At 38.3% G+C, this 21674-nt stretch overlaps 1 protein-coding gene, 1 long non-coding RNA gene and 3 other non-coding genes across 5 annotated transcripts; all 5 read left to right on the top strand.

Moving 5' to 3' along the window:
* Positions 1-4443: 4443 nt before the first annotated feature.
* On the top strand, positions 4444-6168 carry LOC140322163 (uncharacterized). The gene is made up of 3 exons (XR_011919158.1): positions 4444-4893; positions 5668-5786; positions 6041-6168. It is a non-coding gene; the product is annotated as an uncharacterized lncRNA (long non-coding RNA).
* Positions 6169-11076: 4908 nt separating this feature from the next.
* On the top strand, positions 11077-17689 carry RPS17 (ribosomal protein S17). The gene is made up of 5 exons (XM_072402226.1): positions 11077-11186; positions 12631-12782; positions 13169-13274; positions 16453-16518; positions 17568-17689. Exons 1-5 carry the CDS (start codon positions 11184-11186, stop codon positions 17646-17648), a joined length of 408 nt encoding a protein of 135 aa, XP_072258327.1. The 5' UTR covers positions 11077-11183; the 3' UTR covers positions 17649-17689.
* Positions 12334-12463, top strand: LOC140325067 (small nucleolar RNA SNORA71). The gene has a single exon (XR_011919650.1). It is a non-coding gene; the product is annotated as a small nucleolar RNA SNORA71 (small nucleolar RNA).
* Positions 13829-13959, top strand: LOC140325068 (small nucleolar RNA SNORA71). Its single transcript, XR_011919651.1, has one exon. It is a non-coding gene; the product is annotated as a small nucleolar RNA SNORA71 (small nucleolar RNA).
* LOC140325066 (small nucleolar RNA SNORA71) lies at positions 16655-16783 on the top strand. Its single transcript, XR_011919649.1, has one exon. It is a non-coding gene; the product is annotated as a small nucleolar RNA SNORA71 (small nucleolar RNA).
* Positions 17690-21674: the final 3985 nt, after the last annotated feature.

Genomic DNA, 21674 nt, shown 5'->3' with positions numbered 1-21674 from the left:
GCTGTCCTCTGTTTTGTCAGGATTAAATGCAGGTAGAGGACAAGGGGTACTTCTGTAATAGGCCCCCAATCAAGAGTTTGATTTTGGCACAGTAAAAAATCCAGACTAGTTCTTGATGCTGCCATGGTCTGGGTAAATAGTTTAGTACTGTCTGACTGCTTGGTGTAAGTGGTGTTTGAAAGACTGGACAACAGCCACCACCAGGAAAGTATACAAGCGACAGGTGTCTACAAGGTTACTTTTAGTTTTTAATACACAGCCTGCCAAAATAATATTTCATTGAATCGCCTTAAGCTTTGATTACAGCACACATTCACCATGGTAATTTGATAAACTTGTTTAAACATTGTATACATTTTCAATGCACTATTTTGTTTTTAAAAGTCTTCACCACATCCCAAAGATTCCCAGTGGGGTTAAGATCTGGACTTTATGGTGACCATGTGTGAAAGTGATGTTGCATGCTCCCTGAACCACTTTCGCAATTAGCCCAATGAATCCTGGCATTGTCATCTTGGAATATGCTCATGCTATCGGCAAGAAACGCGTCCCTTGTGGTATCCCAGCTCATGGAGTTGGTCAGACTTTCTTATGGCAATTTAAATAGGTAAAAGTGATCAACACTGAATTTCAAAAGGTCTGCTTTGACTTTTCAGAAGTCAATTAAAATAAATAAAAAATAGAATGATCTTTGCAGGGCATTTCCATCTAAGGTAGGATATTCTTTCAGGATGCACACTGATGCTTAAATTCTTTCACTTTTTATTGTTGCAGTCATTACTACTTCAAGCTTTAGGTGGAATGAGGTATGTTATGTGAATGAAGGATTTGGAATATTTTTGTTCAGCATTGATCAGTCCTTTTTAAACCATTAAATTATTTACATAATACACAGGGTAGTGCAAGATCATACTGAAATATGTATTTGTGCTATCATTCCTCTAAAGTGGAACTTGTAAAAAAAATTTTTAAGTACTGTATAGAGCAGTGGGGTCCAACCTTTTTGTCATCTCCTGTTCCTGATAAATTAGGGTTTTACAGAAGGTAAGTGGCCAGATGTGTGACAGGGTAGCAGGTTATATTGGCTATAGTTTTCCTTATCTGGTGCTGCAGCAATAAAATTTTAGGGGGTGTTGGCCACAGGAGTCCCCCACATATCCTACATTTTAATTTACTTACAGCTCCCCTTTCAGGAGAAATTGGGATTCAAAGAACATAAGCAGACATTTATGGGACAGGGCACCATGGTATGGTAGAAGTGACAATTTTAGTGGGGGGCAGCCACAAGAGTCCCCCACTTCTACATTTCTCTTCTATTGTTAAAAGAGAAATTGAGCTTTACAGAAAAGTAGCCGGCTATGAGTGACAGGATAGCACAGTATGACAGGTATAGTTTTTCTTATCTTGTGATGGCGCCATAGTGATGTAATGTTAGGGGGAGTAAGCCCCAAGAGTCCGCCACTTGCAGTTACACTTCCCTTTTCTTACAGAGAATTTAGGGTTCATAGAGAGTTGGGGGATAGCAATGTGTGACAGGGTAGTGTGATATGAGTATAACATTTTAATAGGGAAGGGGGTAGACAAAAAGCAATTCTTACTGGTTTCCACATCCCTCGCACTGCTGTGTCTGCAGACTTGACTGCAAGGCAGCAGTGAGCGCTAATGAGTGCCCCCCCCCCCCCCTTATACCAGGGTTCCATAGCATGTGGTAGGGGTAACCTTACTGCCAACCTGAATGCAGCCTTGAAGTTTTGTGAACATTAAAGAGCACCACAGCACACAGACAATTGGCTGTACCCTAATGTTCATTGCCATGAGTGGTCCCCAACATGCAAACTCAATTTGGTAACCCCGGTCTAGAAATAGCCCCACTTAATGTACAAATATCCCTGATTGTAAAGATTTTGCTTGTAACCCTGTATCTGGCATCTTGTTTCGTGTAGTGGACTTAATTAAGTGTTGTAGTAGCAGCAGTAGCTCTTGTGTAGCCTGAAAATTTCACATTTCTTTGACAATCGGTGAAGTAGATATGAAGGTTTATACATGGGGATAGTGACGGCAGCATAGACACAGCTCTCATACTGCTGGTGGGATTATTTCGCAGTACAAGGTGGGTGGAGAGCAGCTCCCTCTCCTGGCAGCATGATCTCCAAAGAAATAAATAGAAGATGTGAGCGTCCCATCCCCTGCAGGACAACAGGGAGTGGGCAGAGGGCTGAATCTGACCGCTCCATGGGCCTAAGGTTCGGCACCCTTTGGTATAGAGGATTTACCCAGTTTCTTTTGAGGAAATATCCCAAAACTAAGGAAACGGACAGTTTTCACTATTACATATACCGTATTCTTATTGGAGTATTTGCCTTTCATTTCTGCTAACTCCATTGGGCAAAATTTCTCATTAGTCAAGCTTGCATTGATTCTAAAGAATTTGTATAGTGGCAGCTGTCTATATAGTTTTAAAATGTGTGCATTCAATTCTTGTACCATTTATGCTCATGAATTGGTGCAAAGGATGTAACTGACATGTAAGACATTGCTTAGGAACTGATTGTGACATTCAGACAATGATACCTTCAGTTGGAGAGTTCTATCATCATTTTTGCTTTACAATAGACATATATTATGCAGCATCACCATTTGTTTGCTATAGGATACTAGTGTGTAATTTAATATGGCTTTAAGATGATGTGTCTGCGCTTTTCAAATTAAATTTAGGGAATCCTTAGCTCATGTGAAACACAAGCCTTTTTAGTTTGATAATCTCACACCCATGACTGTTCACTTAAAAAAGTGACACATTTTAATACAATTGCTTGCTTTTCTAGAACTCTCCATAAGCAGCTTACTGCTCCCTGGGCATCCGAGTCCTATACAAATATTTTCTATACATAAGTTCAACATTCCCATATAAGTATTTATTATTGGAATACCCAAATGTATGGAAGGCGTTCAGATGCAGCTATCAATTAAAACTAAATGGACCTCTCCTTTTGTATTTTCTGTGAACTGCACCCTTTGTTTAATGTACAACGCTCTGCAATATGTTGGTGCCTTATACATAGGGTTTATGAATATTATTTTCTCAAAAGCACTAAAAAATTGTCATTTAGAAACCACCATTTGTACCAGCTAGTATGTAGGAAAGACATCAAATATTACCTTAACAAAAAAAAAATTAAAATAAGTCCAACAAATATCACAAAAAAATGCCAATATATGGAAAATACGGTATAAACAAATATTTTTTTTACCCCTCAAAATGCCATTACTAAAATAATCTTGGCTTATACTCGGATCTTACCTTGCCACGAATCAGTAACAACTGCACTTACCTCTGGCACTGTGGATTCACAGGTCAGAGCCCTCTGATACAAGTGTATTTAAAAGGTTGGTTACACACTTCACACAAGGACACAGCACCATCTGCTGGTGCCTAGCAACCATGCACAAATGATCAGAAGTGAAACGTCATCAAAAAAATTCAAGGTAAACTTTAAACCTCTAAAAAAAAAAAAAGATTGAGCCCATGTAGTTTTATTTATTTCCTTTTTTAAATGTGTTTGTAAAGTAACATGCCAAAAGTTTTCACATTGATTTTATTTGTATCTTTAATTACTGTTTAGACTGTTAGTAGCAGACATATTTTGTGCCATACACACACCTATGTTTATATTCTGATGGTGTTCAAGTATAATTTTTAGTATACATAAATAAACTACAAAAGGTATTACAAAGACAGATGAATGAATGACGTGGCCCCCCTTTTCTTTAAAGAACAAGCAACCAACACAAGTATACCACATGTTATACAGGTTTGAGAGGTATCTCCTGAAGATTCCCCTTAGTGCAAGATGACCCAGGAAGAAGAAAGTAATGTAACAAAAATGTATTTTATGCACCATAACATAATACAACAAATGTGTGCTTTCATAAAAAAAAATTCAGAGTGATGCAAATGAATGATATGCCCATATTCTAGTGGTAAAGTGGTGGTAAAACCTGCTAGTATTCCTAATCATGTAAAAGTAATGGACCTGTTCCTAAACCAAGGCAAGTCTAATTGCTTAATGCTGCATATATAAAAGCCTGCATGATGAGACAAGATAGTGTGATCCATGGATCCTTCTACAATTAGTTGTGCAGCCAGAATACAGCCAGAGCTGACCCTTAATGGCTCTGTGTGGATAAACTGGTCTCATACAGTCAATAGGCATACATCTTTTATATACCAGTGGATGCATTGGATATTTCTTTCTTTCCCTCATTTACTAGTAGTTGAATTACACCAGCCAGCTCCCTTTGCATTAATACATTTCTCAAGCAAACTCCCATATATACACACCTGTGTTGTTTTCTTCATTTAGTGTTGCTACCTTTAAAGGTCATTCATAGCAAATGTGAATATATATACATCAATATATATATATATATATGTGTGTATATATATATATATATATATATGTGTGTGTGTCTCTGTTGTCATTCTTTACCAGTGTCTTCATGTACCCATGACCTATGTATTGAAACGTAACAAGCTTTCAGCTTGTTTTATTTAACTTCTCCCTGCATTGCACTTAGTGAATGGATAAAACACTTTCAATGGTATACAAAACAAAGCAAAAAGGATCAAAAAAAGTTTGTAAGGGTTTACACACACTTTTTTAGGGAGAAACTAGCATTTTCACTTGCTTTTTTTTTCTTTAAACTTTAGAATTCAAATATGTATTTTATTAGGAATTTGAAAGCAAATATAAAAAGAGACAATTGTAATTTCTGCATCTTGAATTTTTTGCACTATAACTGTTGTATCAGGTGTCATTGGCTGTCCCAGCAGTTGATACAAAAGGCTCTCAAATGCCTGCCCATCTCCTGGTGAATATGAAAAGAATACAGGTGAGTAGATATACAAGATCATGTTTCTGCCTCATATGTATACTGGTAATTTGAAGATAGTTTGACTTTAAAGCTGAACTCTAGCCAGAAATAAAAGGCACAAAAATGCAATTCTGTTATCATTATATCAGTAAAAATTATTTTTTTAAATGCAAGCAATATAGGTACCTAATTTTGACCCTGGGATGAGCCTCTCGGAATGAGAAAAGGAAAAGTAATGACTTGAAAAAAGAGATACTGAATGAAAAACAGGGAATTAGTACTATGTTTGGAAGAATGTTAAAAAAATCTCCTGGTGACACAGAAATTATTTAGTAGGGGAAATCCTACAATGAAAGAAATGTAACAGAGCGTATGAAAAAAAAAAGAAGAGAGAAAAGAAGAAATGAGGACTGTGCATATTCTCTAGTGATGTAAAGCTAAATTTGCTTTAAAATCCTTCAGTTCCCCACACAGAAAAAAATGTTGTGTTATGCTGAACAGGATGTAATAAGAATGTCCACCATCAAATTTGCCTTCACATACCCAAACCTCATCAATGCCTTAAACCTGTTTGTATGTGTGAACCAATGTGTTTTGACCAAAAAGCTACCCTAGCTGTATATAGCTGTGTATATAATGTGTTTTATGTATTCTAATTATAGTTAATTGCAAATATGAAAGAGTTAAATGTAAATGCAACAGAAAAAAACAAAGTGAAAAATGGAAAGCACGTTTTTGTGATTTTTATTACAAATGCTATTTTCTATTGGTTGACCTTTTTTGTTGACACAGATGGATAGAGATCTACAAGCAAGTATTGAAAAACAAACTCACATTCATTCAGCCAAAATGAAAGCTATTCGCCAATCTCATGGGCTCCTTGATAACTGGAATTTCTACTCCCAGCGCAGGTAATCATCACAAGGACAAGCTGACATTCTGTTGCTGCAACGATATGCATATATGTATGCGCAGTGTACTTGAACATAGGGACTTTGTAAGGGCACTGTCAGTGGGCTGGGAGACAAATGCTAGCATCAGCTTCCAATATCATTGATGATTAAGATTTATAGATTTTGAGAGAACAGTACTTTAAAATAACAGATAGCTTTTCTGCTAATCATCCCTCTCTCCATCTTCAATTTTTTGTTTGTTTCCTAATTAGCCTAAATACAGGACAGCGACAACAAAACTTGTTAAGAATAACTGAAGAGAATAGCAAAATATTTGAGAGGATCCTAAGGAGGCAGTCTGAATATGGAAGATGGGTGTCAGACTGGGAAAAGGTGGAACAGATCCGGACCAATATATCGCGCTACCCACGGCCTACTGGACCTGCCTGGGTAAGAGACAACTAGTGTAAGATATTCAGTGACATTCCAGCAAAACTGCAACAGTTGTGGTTCAGGATTGAAAACATTTGCCAAATATTTTGAAAAGATTTCATGAAATCCATCCAAGGTTTGCTGGATCATCAAGATTTACCCAAGATAGTCTCTTCTCCAGTCTTGGAGAACTTGGAGATCAGGCCCAATGCCTCTATATAATCCATACCATGTCAGCTCTATTCTATATAATTCTTTAATAAATGGACTAACCACAAAGATATGGTTATGGTGACAACCTGCTCCAGAATTAACTGACCTGTGTAAGGATGAACTGTCTATTGCCTGAACTCCAGAAACAAAAACTGTCCGTAAAACAAACTCATCTAAAGTAGGAAAGTATACAAATCTCTACAAGTAAACAAAAATGTTTTATATAAAATGTATTCCAATTTTCCCTTATTAGCCCTAATCAGCACTAATTAACACTTTGCTCCCCTTTTCTCCTTTTATTGTTTTAATGCTGATTTTTTTTTTTCATTTGCATTTTTTGTATTAGTGCAAAAAGCTGCAACAATATTCCCTAACCAAATTGTTTTGTTTATTAATATTAATTTTTTTTAAAGCCAGGTTGGCAGAGAACTGCAATGAAGGACATGAGAAGGAATATGGACATTCAACATTTGACAGAGGAAAATGAACGAGACAGAACAAATTTGGGTAAGGAGTAACTATTTCCACAAGGTAATGTTGAAGGGAATGGTAAATTCCCTGTTTTATAAATAGAACCCTTAGTGTTTATTATTATTAGGGTAATACATGTGTTGGATTTAAAAGGATGTTAGTTTCAAATGAGCTCTAAAGTCTATATAGGTCCAAAAGTTAATCTAAACTTAAGAACAAAAATGTAATATATTGCATCCTAACAATTCTCAAGATTTATTTCTTTCAGATTTTTTACCTTTATTTTTACCTGACGATTTCGGCAGAAATACATACATCCTATCCTAAGATGACAATGCTCACTTGCTGTACCGCAGGTTTTGAGAAGCTGTGTTGTCACCTTGGGCTTCTCACTCCTGATTTGGACTACAACATACCTTCCCCTTTCCTCATCTTTATAACATCTGGAGATTAGTAGAACTGAACTGAGAGGCAGAATGTAGACAAAGTTTGGAACGCCCTGTCATTTTATCAAGCTCAACAGGTTCTTAACATTTATAAACATGTAACAAACAAAATATCAAGGGTAATGTTTAAAATGGAATAAATAAGGCAATTCCATTGCTCTGGTCTGCATATCATTCAGGTTTTTTTACAGTTTTTTAAGCTTTCTGTATTTGAATAAACATTTTGTCACTGTTTCTACAGGATCAACAACAAAGCTTGAAAGTATTTTGCAAAAAGGAGGACATAGAAGAATAAAAAAATCTTCAATTCTTATCGATAGGAAGGTTCAGCCTGCTTTAGTTCAGACTAAAACATCAATGGATACAATAACTTGGGAGTCAGGTAGATGTGACACACGGGAGAGATCTGCTTGCAGCTCACAGAGTACAATGTCCAAAAATGTAAAATCCAAGAAGACAGATACACAAGTCAAATATAAATCAAAAAGTCACACTTTTAGCAATTCAGAAAGTGATTGTAATAATTTTAGAGATGTGTCTTCTGGCAGCAAGAACCAACTGAAGGAAGACCTTGATGAAAAATTTGCAAGGGAAAAAAATCCTTCATATCATGACCACAAGCAGGATAAAACTGATTTTGAGGAAAACCATGGAAGTGCGACTGCAATGTCAGACAAATATGCAGACAGTGAGGCACATGATTCTGATTCAGAAAGAAACACACCTCTGTACAATAAATCAGACCAAGACTTTTCATCAGAGAAGTCTGATACAAGCTCCTGTTACTCACTTCAGGACTCTAAGAGGAGAATTTCATCAGTTCCTTCACAATCCTCAGAGGTCATTGAATCCCTATCTAATATGAGCCTGAAAACCAAAGCAGTAAGCCCAGGCACTGCATTACAGAAGGGTTCTTCAGTACATCAACTGGAGAGTCCACATTTACCATCACACAGTATCCATGGAAGTTCAAACCTTTCACCAGGAGTTTCCAAGAGAAGTACCTATCAGTTGCCAGTTTCCAAAAAGACAAGCCAAGATTCTTCATCCCAAATGACAAACAAGCACAGTCTCCACAACACTTGTAACAAACAAGATTGATGTTTTGTACTCCCAAGGATCCAGTGTGAGAGCCTTCAGTTCAAGTTCAGTATCTTCTTCTACCAATGGACAAGAAAGCCCTGATGATACAGCTCAAAGTACTAGGAATGATGAGTACTGTACAACAGATTCTATCCAGACACCAGTCCCCAGCTAAATAATTTACGGAACGGCAAGAATAATTTTGAATAGATAATAACTACCCTTTGCTCACCAAAATAAAATAAAAAAAAGAATACATTTAGGCATAGGCGGTGGGAAAACACTGAGGTTATGTACTGATTGTATGCCACATGTCCAAGTAAATTTTACTATTTTTTTGTTCAATCATTCATTATACTGTATGTATCTCATATACATGGGTTAAATACTGCATAAATGCAAGTGATATTTGTAGACTAATAAATTAAACAAGTAATATGTTTTGCACCCAATTACATGTTGTCTCTGTCTCTGAGAGTAACCAACACCATGGTCATCTTACACGGCCTTTTCAAATTTTTGTTGATGTGTAGACGTTGCTAATGTGCACTGCAATTTATTTTGATTTTCTATCAAAATATTTGCAGTAGTCTAAAGTCTGAAGTAGAATGAAACCCTAAACATTTAATACAAAATGATGCTGTTGACCCAACCACTTTTCCTGTCTGTTTCCTGCTATGGTCTAGCCCATTCTTTTGTAATCTGGCTACTAAAATTCTCCAAGTTTGTGGGTGGCTACTATGTCTTGAAAAGTACAATAAAGCCCAGACATAGCCACCCTTTCACATGCATATCTTTCCAGGAAATCCAGATGTCCTAAAGTATTGTGCACAACACATAAAGTCAGCCCTGCATCTTTCCTTCTCATTTAGGCCTGCAATGGTCGAGTGTCACCAGCTCCAGAGACTGCACAGTACCCTCTGCAACAACAGAGTGCCTGCCAGTTGACCATGCCATATGGCATCAACAATTCTAGCTGAAATTTAGCTTGGTGAATTAAACCACATTTAGGCAATTTTCAATTAAATTCTGTGGTCAAGTAATACATACTGCCTGTTGGAATAATTTGGCCGAACACATAGAATAGAAAGCATTATCTGCAAAATCTAAGTAGCAGTTCCTTTCTTTCAGATGCACGTCAAGGTCTTTGCTTTTATGTCTAGTCATGGCATTTATACAGACATAGGTCTAATGAACATTGGTATTTACTATACAGTGATTATTTTTTTGCCACTAGGTAATGGTGTTATGTTTAATGCTTAAATAAACTATTCTCCCTAGTCCATGATTATGATGTTATTGTCTGTGTTCATGTTGTTACCAATAAAAGAAGAATAGCTTAGCCATGTGTCACCATTATTTTGCAGACGCCTTTCAACAGGTATGGGCCCATTGACTACAGTCAAAGTATCAAACACTATTACAGCAAAACAGAAACAGTTCCTGGAAAAATAAAAGGTCAACAAGCTTGATAGGTCAAAAAGTAGTGGCCACATATAAGTTTTCAGTCATTATTGTGACAAACCAGAACTAACGTTTCTTTAGGTTTAGGATAAATATACTACTGATAACAGAGGATACAAGGGAGCCCAGACCAAACGTACCTACAGAGTAGTGGACAGAAAAGATGTAAAAGCTCATGCTACTACTATATTCCTGAACATAGAGGATGAACTTATGTTGTACATTTGCCGGTATGAAACTACAAAAGAAATATGGTAGAAAGTATACAAAATGTACATGAAACAAGGCCTAAATATGTGTATGGTAAAGTGCTGGATTAGTAGCAAGCACTGCTCATTAAAACTGGTGCATAATTATATATAGCATAAATTTTGGGGCCTTAATAATTTAAGGAGGAATTAAACTCAAAAACGCTTAAAACAAAAAAAAAAAAACTTACCTTCAATCCCGAAGGGATCCCGGATGGGTCCGGAAGTCTCTTCCATTGGGTCCTGTGTTGTCCCGGTATTCGTCTTTGGGCTGACGCTGCAGGCCCTGCCATCTTCTCTTCTTCTTCTGGGTTTATTTTACTACGTCAACCGACCCAGGCGTGGGATCTGGTGACATAGTTGGGGAAAAAAACTTGCCAATCTCACTCAATTTCACTTTACATAAAAGGGTAAAGAACCCCTTTATGTAGGGTAAAAATTCTGTTTTTTTTTTTTAGGTGCAACACCACCCCCCAATTCTTGGCTGCCTAGGTGGTCAAGAATGAATGGGGGCGCAAAGCCTCCCTGTATACCTACATGCCTCTTGTGTGCTCCTTCTACGCATGCCTGAGCATCTCTGGCATGCACAGAAGGAGCCTTTTTGCTGGTGACGTAGGATGAAGAACCCGGAAGAGAAGACGAAGTGTGATGTAGGATAAAGAACCCGGAAGAGTGCCAGCTCCGGGATGACGTGAGACCAAACTGCCGGACACCCCCGAGTGATCGATCTGCCCTGCAGGATTGAAGGTGTGTGTTTTTGTTTTGTTTTTCATTTTTGAGTATAGTTCCTCTTTAACATAAAAGGGTTGTCTACCCTTTTATGTAAAGTGAAAATTCTGAGTTTAGGAAGGCTTTAAGAAATAAAAAAATGCAGAAAAGAAATCAATCCTGGCTGCAATATCCTTTAAGTGTAACAAGCAAAAAAAAAAAAAAAAAATGTGCACCTCCCTCCAGGCCGCTAGTGGCCGCCAGTGACTGAACTGTCTTGTCTAGCGCTTCCGCCTGTTTATAGCCTCGCTCCCGGCATCCTTTGCCCTCTTCTACCAGCTCGGTCCAACATGGTGGGTCATCTTTACGAATGTATCTGCTCTGTAATCCATTGCAATCCTCTTTATTAATTGCCGTACCCGGCTCCATCACACCTGTACAGGCTCCTTGGAGCCGTATCTTCGCTTGTGCTTGGAGTATTAGCAGCGGCTGGCGATTCTTATTGTGGTATTAGATGAAGTTTGGTAAAGCGTCATGGAGGATCGCCTGCTTGTGGTTTACAATGGCTGTGGTGACGTGTGTTGGTTGTCGGTGTGCCGTGTCATCGGTGCCTCCTATGTAGTGAGCGGTGCTGGCTCCTGTGTCGGGGTGTTTCTATAACTCTGCCCCGGGGTTGCGGCCTGTATGGGCCCGGATATGGGTATCGGTAGGGCAGTGTGAGGGGGGTTGTAGGGATGATTGGGGTTATGGGCTGGTGAAGATTTTTCCCTATTTGTGTGGTGAAGGGAAAGAAAGGAGCAGTTTGCATGGGAGCAGGTTATATCCTGGCCCATAGGGAGTGGTGATCACACCAGGCATTTCCATTTTGGGTTCCTATTTATTCTGTGCAGGGGACACCGGATTTAAATCCTCTCTGTATGAGGCCTGAGCTGTGCAAAAGCATTCACATGTCTGTAAATCATCAATATGTCCCATAGACTCCCACATGTGCTTCATTGCTCTGTCAACGTCTGTTCTATATTTGTTGATCCTGCCATTATTTGCTTCCTATGTGCATCTTGTAATGGGGTGCTGACCCCTGATTGCTGTAGTCATGTTGTCACCGTCCATTGCACTGCCTGTACAGGCCAACCCCAGCCTAACACAGCCCTCTCAGCCCACCCTGAACTGTGCTATGTGATTTATGGAGAATCCCCAGCCAAAACTTTCTTTTAAAGATTGCAGATAAATGGCCGATCCTATGTTACTTTCTCTCTTTAGGGAAACTTTTCCTCACTTCCTGTACCACGAATGGTGGTCACAAGGACAAGACGTGACGGGATTTTCCTTTTAGAGATACAACCGCTTTTCTCCATTTTATTTACATACAATCTTACAGCTGTATATTTCCCTTTGCTTCTTCTCACAGTTGTCACCAGCAGAGGTAGTAGGAGGAAATCTCCATAAAAGTGTTACTTTTTGTCGGCTTCTCTTCCTCCTTGGTACCGTGTTTCTCTACGAACCTGCATCGAAAGTGATTGTGGTACTGTTTGTGTCCCGGTCATTGATACTGCAGGGATAGCAGCATGTGAAAGCATTTCCCGTGTTTGGAGTTTTCTCTTTAGCTACCAAACCCTGAGGCTTTCACACACTGATACTGGCATTGTACACATTGCTTGCCCTTGGTGTGGTGATGGGACAATGACATAACATAGGTTGGTTAATCTTATGTTTCTTGGTATTTATTTTTATTGTGATGCTGTATAAATCATGTTTAGTACATTTCACGTCATACTTATTTTTTTATGTCTATTTCAGGGTCGCGTCAGGACAAAAACCGTGAAAAAGGCTGCTCGGGTCATCATTGAAAAATACTACACCCGGCTGGGCAATGACTTCCACACCAACAAGCGCGTGTGCGAGGAAATCGCCATCATCCCCAGCAAAAAGCTGCGCAACAAGATCGCTGGGTAAGGGACGCTCTAACGCTGATTGTATGTTGTACTCTTACAATTGCAAGTACAGCATGTCACACATGGGCTGTAGCGCTGACATAGATGGCCAAAACACACGCTCGCTCCTAAGTGGACTACAATCTGTGTGATAAAGGATTCATGTCCTGCCATTCACCTGGGGGAAATATAAGGCAGGTGTGTTTTTTGGTTGCATGGAGAATGTAAATGAGCCCTTAAACTCAATATTCCTATTTATTCCTTGTTAGGTTGCACACATACCTAAACCAGTTCATCTGTCTGGATGCATTTCATTTGTGTGTTTTATAAATGCACACATTAGTGTAACCATTCTTTGAGCATTGCACTTTGAAATATTTATTTTGGTGTTCTTGTATTTGTAGGTATGTCACACATCTCATGAAGCGCATCCAGAGAGGCCCTGTCAGAGGCATCTCCATCAAACTGCAGGAGGAGGAGAGAGAGAGGAGGGATAACTACGTTCCTGAGGCGAGTATAGACACGGCACATTTACAGATTGAATTTCTTTTGAGATTAAAATATAGAGACATGGAGTGAGCTGCAGTGAAAACTGGACTGCAAAAGTTTAGTCATCTGTGACTTTGCCATGTTCATGTGTAGTTCACAGTTCATGTGGTATCATTAGTCTAGTCTGTATGTGGCAGTGAAACATTTCTTTGCTATTAGGAAACTAATCTTGAGTGGTTAATGTCTTCTAGAAATAAATCGCTAAATTCTGTTACTGGTTTCCTTATTAGCGATAAACTGGTATACTGGTTTCACCAGTCAGTTGACAGTTGTAGATGTACACAAATCCACTCATATGTTCTTTTCTTAATCTGGGTGTTTTGTAGCACCCATATATAATGCAGGAGAGCTCTTCCAGTACTAAGCTTAGGCTACTTGATATGATCTTTGAACATGAAAGCCTTCAATGCCTAATTAGTTGTCACTCAAACCAGAACCTTATGGGGATGAAATTGGAATAAAGTGTTCTTCATCTTTTTTTCTTTTTATTGGAGTTATTAGCGGCTCTATTGAGAACCTGCATCGAAAGTGATTGTGGTACTGTTTGTGTCCCGGTCATTGATACTGCAGGGATAGCAGCATGTGAAAGCATTTCCCGTGTTTGGAGTCCTTCACTCTAGCTACCAAACCCTGAGGCTTTCACACATTTATTGGTATCATGCAGTTATTTTCATAAAACTGTACTATTGGTTTGGTATAGTGAAATCAGTAAAATAAGGCAGTTACTTTTTTTGTTGTGTTTTAAAGTAACCCTGTACAGAAAGCTTAGAATGAGTTCAATGTAGGCTTTATAAAGAATTCTCATTACTTGAATGTAAAGCTGATTTTTCATGTTATTAATCTTTTACACTGAAACAACTAGCTAAGCACCTAAGGCTTAGTTAACACTTGGTAGTTCAACTTCCAAGTTCCAAATATAGGTCTTCCTTAAAGAGAAAGTAAACTCAAAACACAAAAAAAATACACTTATCTTTAATCTCACAGAGCAGTTGATCAGTCCAGTGGTTTCTTCCATGGGGTCTCAGCGTCCGTCTTCAGGCCGCTAGGCACCGCTATCTTTCTGTTCTTCCTACCTCACCCGATGCAGGTGTGAGATCGGGAAAAAATTTGCAGATCTCACTGCGCGAAGGGCTCCTTCTGTGCATGCCTGAGAAGCCAAGTGCCTACCGTGAGGCTCTCCGCTCCCATGAATTAAGGGGGATGGTTTTTTGAAGTTTTTTTATTTATTTTTTTGAGTGTTGCACTTTTTTTTTTTTTTTGTTTTTTTTTAGTTTAAACAAACAGAACTTTAACCTTGCATAAAAGGGTACCTACCCTTTTATGTAAGGTGAAAATTCTGAGTTTAGGTACGCTTTAAGTGATGTAAATTATACACAACTTTTACTATTGTAATATCACTTCTGTAGGTAGGATTGTGTTGTAGGAGAGCTTCTATTTGTCAGACTATTTATTATGGCCAGTCTCCTTGGTTTACCAATTACAAGCCTACATGCCTGTGTGCTGATTCATCCTATTCGCACCTATTACTCCTGAATGACTTTCTAAATGTCAAAATACAGTTGTGTATGACAAATTAAAAGCATGTACCTTCAAAACCAAGTAGCACAAGTTTCTTTCCTACTAATTTCCTTTCTACTAATTTCCTTAACATTGAACTTCTCCTGGTTAGAAATCCAGGTGTTGGCTTTTTACAAACGTAATCGAGGTCTCGAGGACCTTTTGTCCTGGTTTTTGATCTGTTAGGTTATTGAAGTAGAACGGGTATACAGGTTTGGAGTTCAGGCTATGCTTGCATTTCAGGTCAGCAATAGCCCTGGCACTTAGTAAGGCATGTAATTCTCTTTCCTGTCCCCATTGATTTCTTTAGCATGTTTGTTGTTTCCAGATTGGAAGTGAGGTGGTTTTAGAGGTAAAGACTCGGGGATTAGCGTATTTACTGGGCCCACTGAGTAGTCACTGGTCTAGGTTTAGCAGTCCTTCTATGTTGCATGCTTTGTCCTGTGTTCAACTTGAATGTAAATCTATCTCAAACATTCACCCCAAACTTACATACTCAGAACAAAATGTAAAAGCATTATACTACAAGCCTTCAGTCATCTTACTCTATGCAATGAGAAGACCTTTTTCTTAGGAGAAACTGACCCCAAAAAGAAATTTGTGTTGCAGCTATGGTACATATTATCGTTGATGAACAACAAAAGATTACTTATAACAAAGATTAACAGAACAACACAGTATACAGACCCCAGGCTGCCTAAGATTAACACTTCTGCAGCCTGGGGTCTGTATACAGATGTTTAGAAAGTGCTCACATATGGTTCACATACTCATGGTCTGTAATGCAAACCCATAGGATTCAGTAAATGCCCTGTACCTTGGGAGGTAAGAAGTAATTTGTACCAAAATTGGCTGTACAACTTGGCTTTTACCTTCTACAGAGTACATGTGTATGCTTGATTTAAATTCTGAAACCCAGCTGAGCAGCCCCCTTTCTGTTGCTTTTCATTTGACAAATGGTTTTAAAGTGAAACTGAATTCACACAGCTTACCTCTCTGCATTCCGGCCCGGGGTGCCGCCATCTTCTTTCTCTTCCGGATGAGCTTCATGCACAGAAGTTCATTTATCCTGGCACACACAAGGGAAGCCAGGATCGTCGGATTTCCCTGGCAACCAAAGCTGATGCTGGGCATACGCAGCTTAGTTTGATGCCATAAACCTGAGTGATCAGGCAGGTAAGACAGACATTGTTGCAATAGGGACATCGCCTGCCCTTTTCTGCAATAACCTTGTCTGATCATACAAACTTCCAAGTTCCACCAACAGAAAACCAATCCTCCAATTTAGATTGCAAATGCTACCCAGTTGTAAGTTTTACATCCAGGTATTTGTGCAGTTCTTAGCCTTCGGTGATCCCAGCAATATTTTTATGCAGTTTAGTTTACAAATGATAAAACGGACACTTGCTTTTGTTAAATAGTCTTATTACCAACATGTCAGCAATTTTGTTTTTTTGTTTTTTTTGTTTTGTTTTTTTTACTGGTTGCATACTTTCTATGTGAAAATGCTCTAGATTTGAGCATTTAATTGTGTATAGTATTCAGTGTTATATATTAAATTCTTGCAATCCTTTTTTTTTAGGTATCTGCCCTGGATCAAGAGATCATTGAGGTTGATCCTGACACCAAGGAAATGCTGAAGTTGCTGGTGAGTGCATATCATTTACCCAGGATAAGTTATGGTTTGGCTGTTAATTTATTTTACAGTCTCTGGTTTCATGATGGCCATTTGGTGCTTGCACATGCTGAGTATACAGAATCCAGAGTTCAGTATTGTAAGGTACACCTGCATCGAAAGTGATTGTGGCTTGATCAGTGGCCCGGTCATTGATACTGCAGGGAAAGCATTCTATGAAAGATTTTCCCGTGTTTGGTTGTCACCTGTACAATGCAAACCCTGTTCCTTTCATACAATTTCAGATATTTGCCATATATGGGGATGTTGCTTGCAATTTGTAGAATCCCTCCCCCAGAGTGAAGAAGTGAATAGATAAAGCAACCTTTTAGGTTCAGATAAATGAAACGACAAAATGTTATCCTGCTCAAGAAAGTGCTGCTTCAGATTCTTTTGGGTTGAAAGCCCTGACACTTGGCCAATTGATGAAATCGCCCTTTTTAGTGGAGATCATAGCTAAATGTATGATCCATCAGTCCTATGGTGTGTGTGACAAAGGCAACTGTGGAGGTCTATTTTATTACCCTTATTGACCCATTCAAACAGTCTAGAAAGAAGTAAATAAAATACTCTTTAGATATGTGCAAAGGTTTTGCATACAGCAATTCTTATGAATACCACTACCTATTGACAATGCTTCTTTTTTTCCCCTCTCCCGTGAATTAGTATAGCACAGAGATTAAATCTTGGTGCTAAAATAAACATCAAGCAGGTAATGCAGGAGGATGGACAAATAAAAAGGAGTTTCTTTACATCTTACAGTTATCTTTCACCCTTGTTATGTGGTTATGTGGTTGTTAGAATCACAAGACTTGCTGAACAGAATGTAACCTGTCCTTTAGAAGGAAAATTTGGTTTACTTGTATGTATTTTTAATGGTTTGCCACAATTTACACTTCAGAAGGTTATCTAAACTGGATTTCTTTTTAGAGTTAAACTTAAACCCTTACAAGTCAGTGTAGATGCTTGTATTTGATTTTGTAGTATGTGGTCTTCAATTTTCCTATTTTCCTGTTTTTCAGGACTTTGGCGGCCTGTCCAACCTGCAGGTGACCCAGCCCACTGTGGGAATGAACTTCAAAACTCCACGAGGGGGTGTTTAAATGTTTGTATCATAATTTCCAATAAACTTGGGAAAACCACATGTATATTGTTTTATATTTTCATCCTAATAAGTTTAATGACTTGTTTTCGGTACTGAAAATAAAATTGAGCCCTCCAAACAAAAATGATATACCAAATATTTAAGAATTATTCATTAGTCCACAGCTATACTGTGTTCACTTTATGGGATATTGAGCCTCTTTGTTTAGTTGGTGCTGCCTGTGTCAGAATCCACAATGAAGTCGATGGGTTCCAAGATTTTGAAATGGACAAAACAGGAGTACAAAAGAGGAAGTTGAGTGTTGGAGTGTGGGAGCAGTCCACATTGGCCACTCTTCTAAATGGCTAGATATTAAATTCTGCACAACACTTGTTTACTTCTGATCTGATTTTTGTACAAATCATTCTTTCATTTCTCGTCCACATCCTACAATTCACATTTTAGGCCTGAAAATTTTGAGCTAGCATGAGGTAGATGCCGTACCATTGTTCAATAAAAATTCCAGATTGTTAGACGTTTTATAGGTAATCAATTCAATAATAACTATAAATTGGCACTGTAGAGTTCTTGTGCATTTCTCTATGTGCAGCAATTCCTAATGTGTGGTGCAGGAGTCATTTTTATTTGGATGCACACCTACCCTGTACATTTTTGTTCATGTTGGGGACTGGGGCATCAAAAATATGTTGCTTTTACAAGGTTCTGCTATCCCCTTATGTGATGGTATATTGCAAATGCCTTAGCTTTAAGGAGATATAAAGGGTCCAGAGCTCCTCTGTCACATCTGCACTCAGTTTAAACCTTTTTGCTAGCCAGCGTTAATCACAACTTCACATGTTGAAGTATGTCAGGGTTCATATACCTTCTGTGGAGGTGTTGGGCTCCCATGATTGGAACCTGAGACATTTTGATTTGTGGAAGTGATTGCATCTGTTTTAAAAATGCAGATTCTATATCAATTGGATCAGGGTAAAAACACCCCAGTCATACTTGTGAAAATCCCTCCCAACCAGTGTGTTGAAGGCAACTGCACCTGTGCATTCATTTATCAACTATTTTCATGCACTCCTGACTTGGTGTCTTAGGGTTTAATTGGGTTTTTTCTTCTCTGACTTGTAAAGATTGTATCTTCAATGTTGACTTTGTCAGAGGATGCTTGCTAGAGTCATTTCGACAAGGATTCTTAATCAATAACACGTCCTTGTCTCTTACGTTCAACAATACACGGTGAAGCATGTACTTCCCAGCACCTAAACAGAAGTAACTTGGTATATGACTTTTGGGGGTACGTTGGGGTAGGCAGAGCAGCCTCTCAAAACATAGAACACACAATAGAGAACAATATGTTACAGGGCTAGAATATGTAATTTGTAAAATCTGAAGGTGTTACAAGGAAGGAAGGAGACTTTGTTTCCAAACATGTTTTTCCAGAGATTTTTTTTTTTTAAGACAGAACTAGTTTGTTAAAAGGATAAAGGGTAATCTACATCAAATTGGAACAGCCATGTCTGGGGACTTTGATATCTCTTCCATCTATAATGTATTTTTGCAAACTACATAGCATTTTGACAACAGTTCACACATCCAGGCTTTATAACGTTTTACCACCTATGCTGATACCAAGGATGGGATTATCCTAATAGAACAGGATAGTGCTGGATAATCAACATCCGTAAAGTCACAATCCATGGTAATTGAATTAAGGTTTGTGCTGTGTGGATATAAATTCTGGAGTATTTTCTACATTGGTTAAAACTGAAGAAGCAGCTTAGAAAGCTACAAATTACCATTAGGAACAAATCCAGTTCAATATGACTACCACTAGATATGTATCTGACTGCCTAAACCTAAGGGAATATGTTGTTTCCCTGACATGCAAATTGCAAGAAAGCTAAATGATGATGCTTGACTCTTAACTTCCTTCCTTAACTTCCTATTAGCACAGCCCGAGCTTTTTGCCTGTACCGAATATGGTTTGGACAGTGAAGCAGCAGCAATTAATGAGTTCATCCCTCTGTCCCACTATCTGTGTGTCATTTACCTTGGGACTGAAGTAGCAGTATCATGCATTGCGGCATGAAGGCTGGCAGAGGGAGTGCGACTTGAAGGATCTGCTGCCAGTGTTTTGGTTTCAAATAGCTCAGGACCCCTTTACTGGTCTTGTAAAGTCCATACCTGAATGTGCTAGAGCTGTTTTAGCAGTGCTCAACCCAGAAATTTTTGTAAGCTGGGTGGGAAGAAATTCTAGGCGGGTGGAAGCCGCCTAATTGTGACCCAACTCATCAAGAACCACCCAAAAACAGCCGGGTGGTTGCCGAAAAGTGCCTGGTGGTGCGCCCAGCTGAAAGGGTCTGGGGAGAACACTGACTAGGAAGATACTTTTATTGTTTTGGCTGATCAGCAGATGTAGTGATTGCTGGTGTTTTTATTAGCATGACCATTCTAACCTAAATCTGCAGTTTTTCCATTTACAACTTTCTTATATACAATTGTTCATCAAATTCAAATATAATAATCAAATGGGGAAATCTCTAAAGGTTATAATAAAACAATGAAGCAATCAATTTGTCATTTTCTGTGTGGTGTGGAAAGTTTATATTCTGTATATTACATACATGACTGAATACAATGGAGGAGCCTGAGAACAAACAGCAAATGAAACTGCCACACGCTGGAGGAACATGAACTTTTGTTGCTATGAAACAACTAAATCCAAACAATATATTGCAGTTTACCAGTCTTTAGATGTGGTGGCTGCATTTATTTTCTTTTTCATGCTTATTTTTTTTCTGCAAGTACAGGAGATACCAGCTGATCAAAAACTGCCTTGTCCTTGACTTTTCTGTGAGCTTAACAAAAAGCACATTATTATCTTTTGTAAACTGGTAATTTCATCAGCACCATGTCATGGAAGTAAAGTTAGATGTCTAGGAAATGTGGAAAATGTGGCTGCTTTCAAAAATAAAGTGTATATGTAGCCATGGAGGGACAGAAAATGTGTAATTTACCAGGCAAAAATACAATTAAAAATAACATTTTCTAGGCACCTAGTTTAAAGATTTGGTAAATGCAATACATAAAACTTTTTTTTTAATTAAACATGCTCAAACATTTAAACCAAAGGGTTGTGTTTCATATGGTTCTTTAATGTCCAAATGTGTATACGTAATATGCAAAATCCAAAAGGAGCCAAAAAGACTTTAAATTAAAACCTTTGCCTTTTTGTGAGATACTACAGCAAGAACATGACAATACTCTGTTCTTCATGTACTATGTACTTACCATTCATTCTTTATTAATACCACACAAAGTGTATATTGTCCATCATGTACGTGCTTCTAGAACTTCATTGTGCTTCAGTGTAGAGAGTGCTGAAAGATGGGTGCAAAGCTGATAAATAATATGTGGCAATTTTCCATACCCTGTTATGAATCAATCTAACTACATACTGTATCTTTGTATGTCTCGGCAAACACAGTGGTTGTATATGGATATGTTTGTCTTGTCACACGTTAATAACCCTCCTAAAATGCGTGGAATTAATTCCAATAATCCTGCCATGGCTCAGCCCAATTCTTTTCTAGGAGGTAATGCTAAATGCTAAAAAAAAAAAAAAAAAATGGACCTGAACTCCAAAGTTACTCAACATCAACACAACATCCAGAACTGTTAATTGTGTCTAAGCAGTACCCCAGTAAATGTCTTAAATTGCACCTGAAAAATTGCTAGCAAGTTCAGGAGGAACTCTAGGCTTTAGGGGAACTCTAGTTGAGAAACACTACACTAAACACAAAACTACACCATTAAAACTACAGCTAATTGCATTCATAGATGTTTAAAATAATTCTGGGTCCTGTTCCTATTTGTTACAGATTTCATTGACCTAATAATAAACTATATTTGTTTGGTCATGTGTTTCATGAGCTAATCTGGCGCTGGTCTAATTTTTGGGTTAACATCTGCTCAGGTTTGTTCTGTATACTTTAATCCCCTATACAGTCTTAGGGTAGATGTCAGATTACTG

The sequence above is a fragment of the Pyxicephalus adspersus genome, chromosome 2 (assembly GCF_032062135.1).
Source record: "Pyxicephalus adspersus chromosome 2, UCB_Pads_2.0, whole genome shotgun sequence".
In the NCBI taxonomy this organism is placed as follows: domain Eukaryota; kingdom Metazoa; phylum Chordata; class Amphibia; order Anura; family Pyxicephalidae; genus Pyxicephalus; species Pyxicephalus adspersus.
This window is presented reverse-complemented; position numbering and strand designations above follow the sequence as displayed.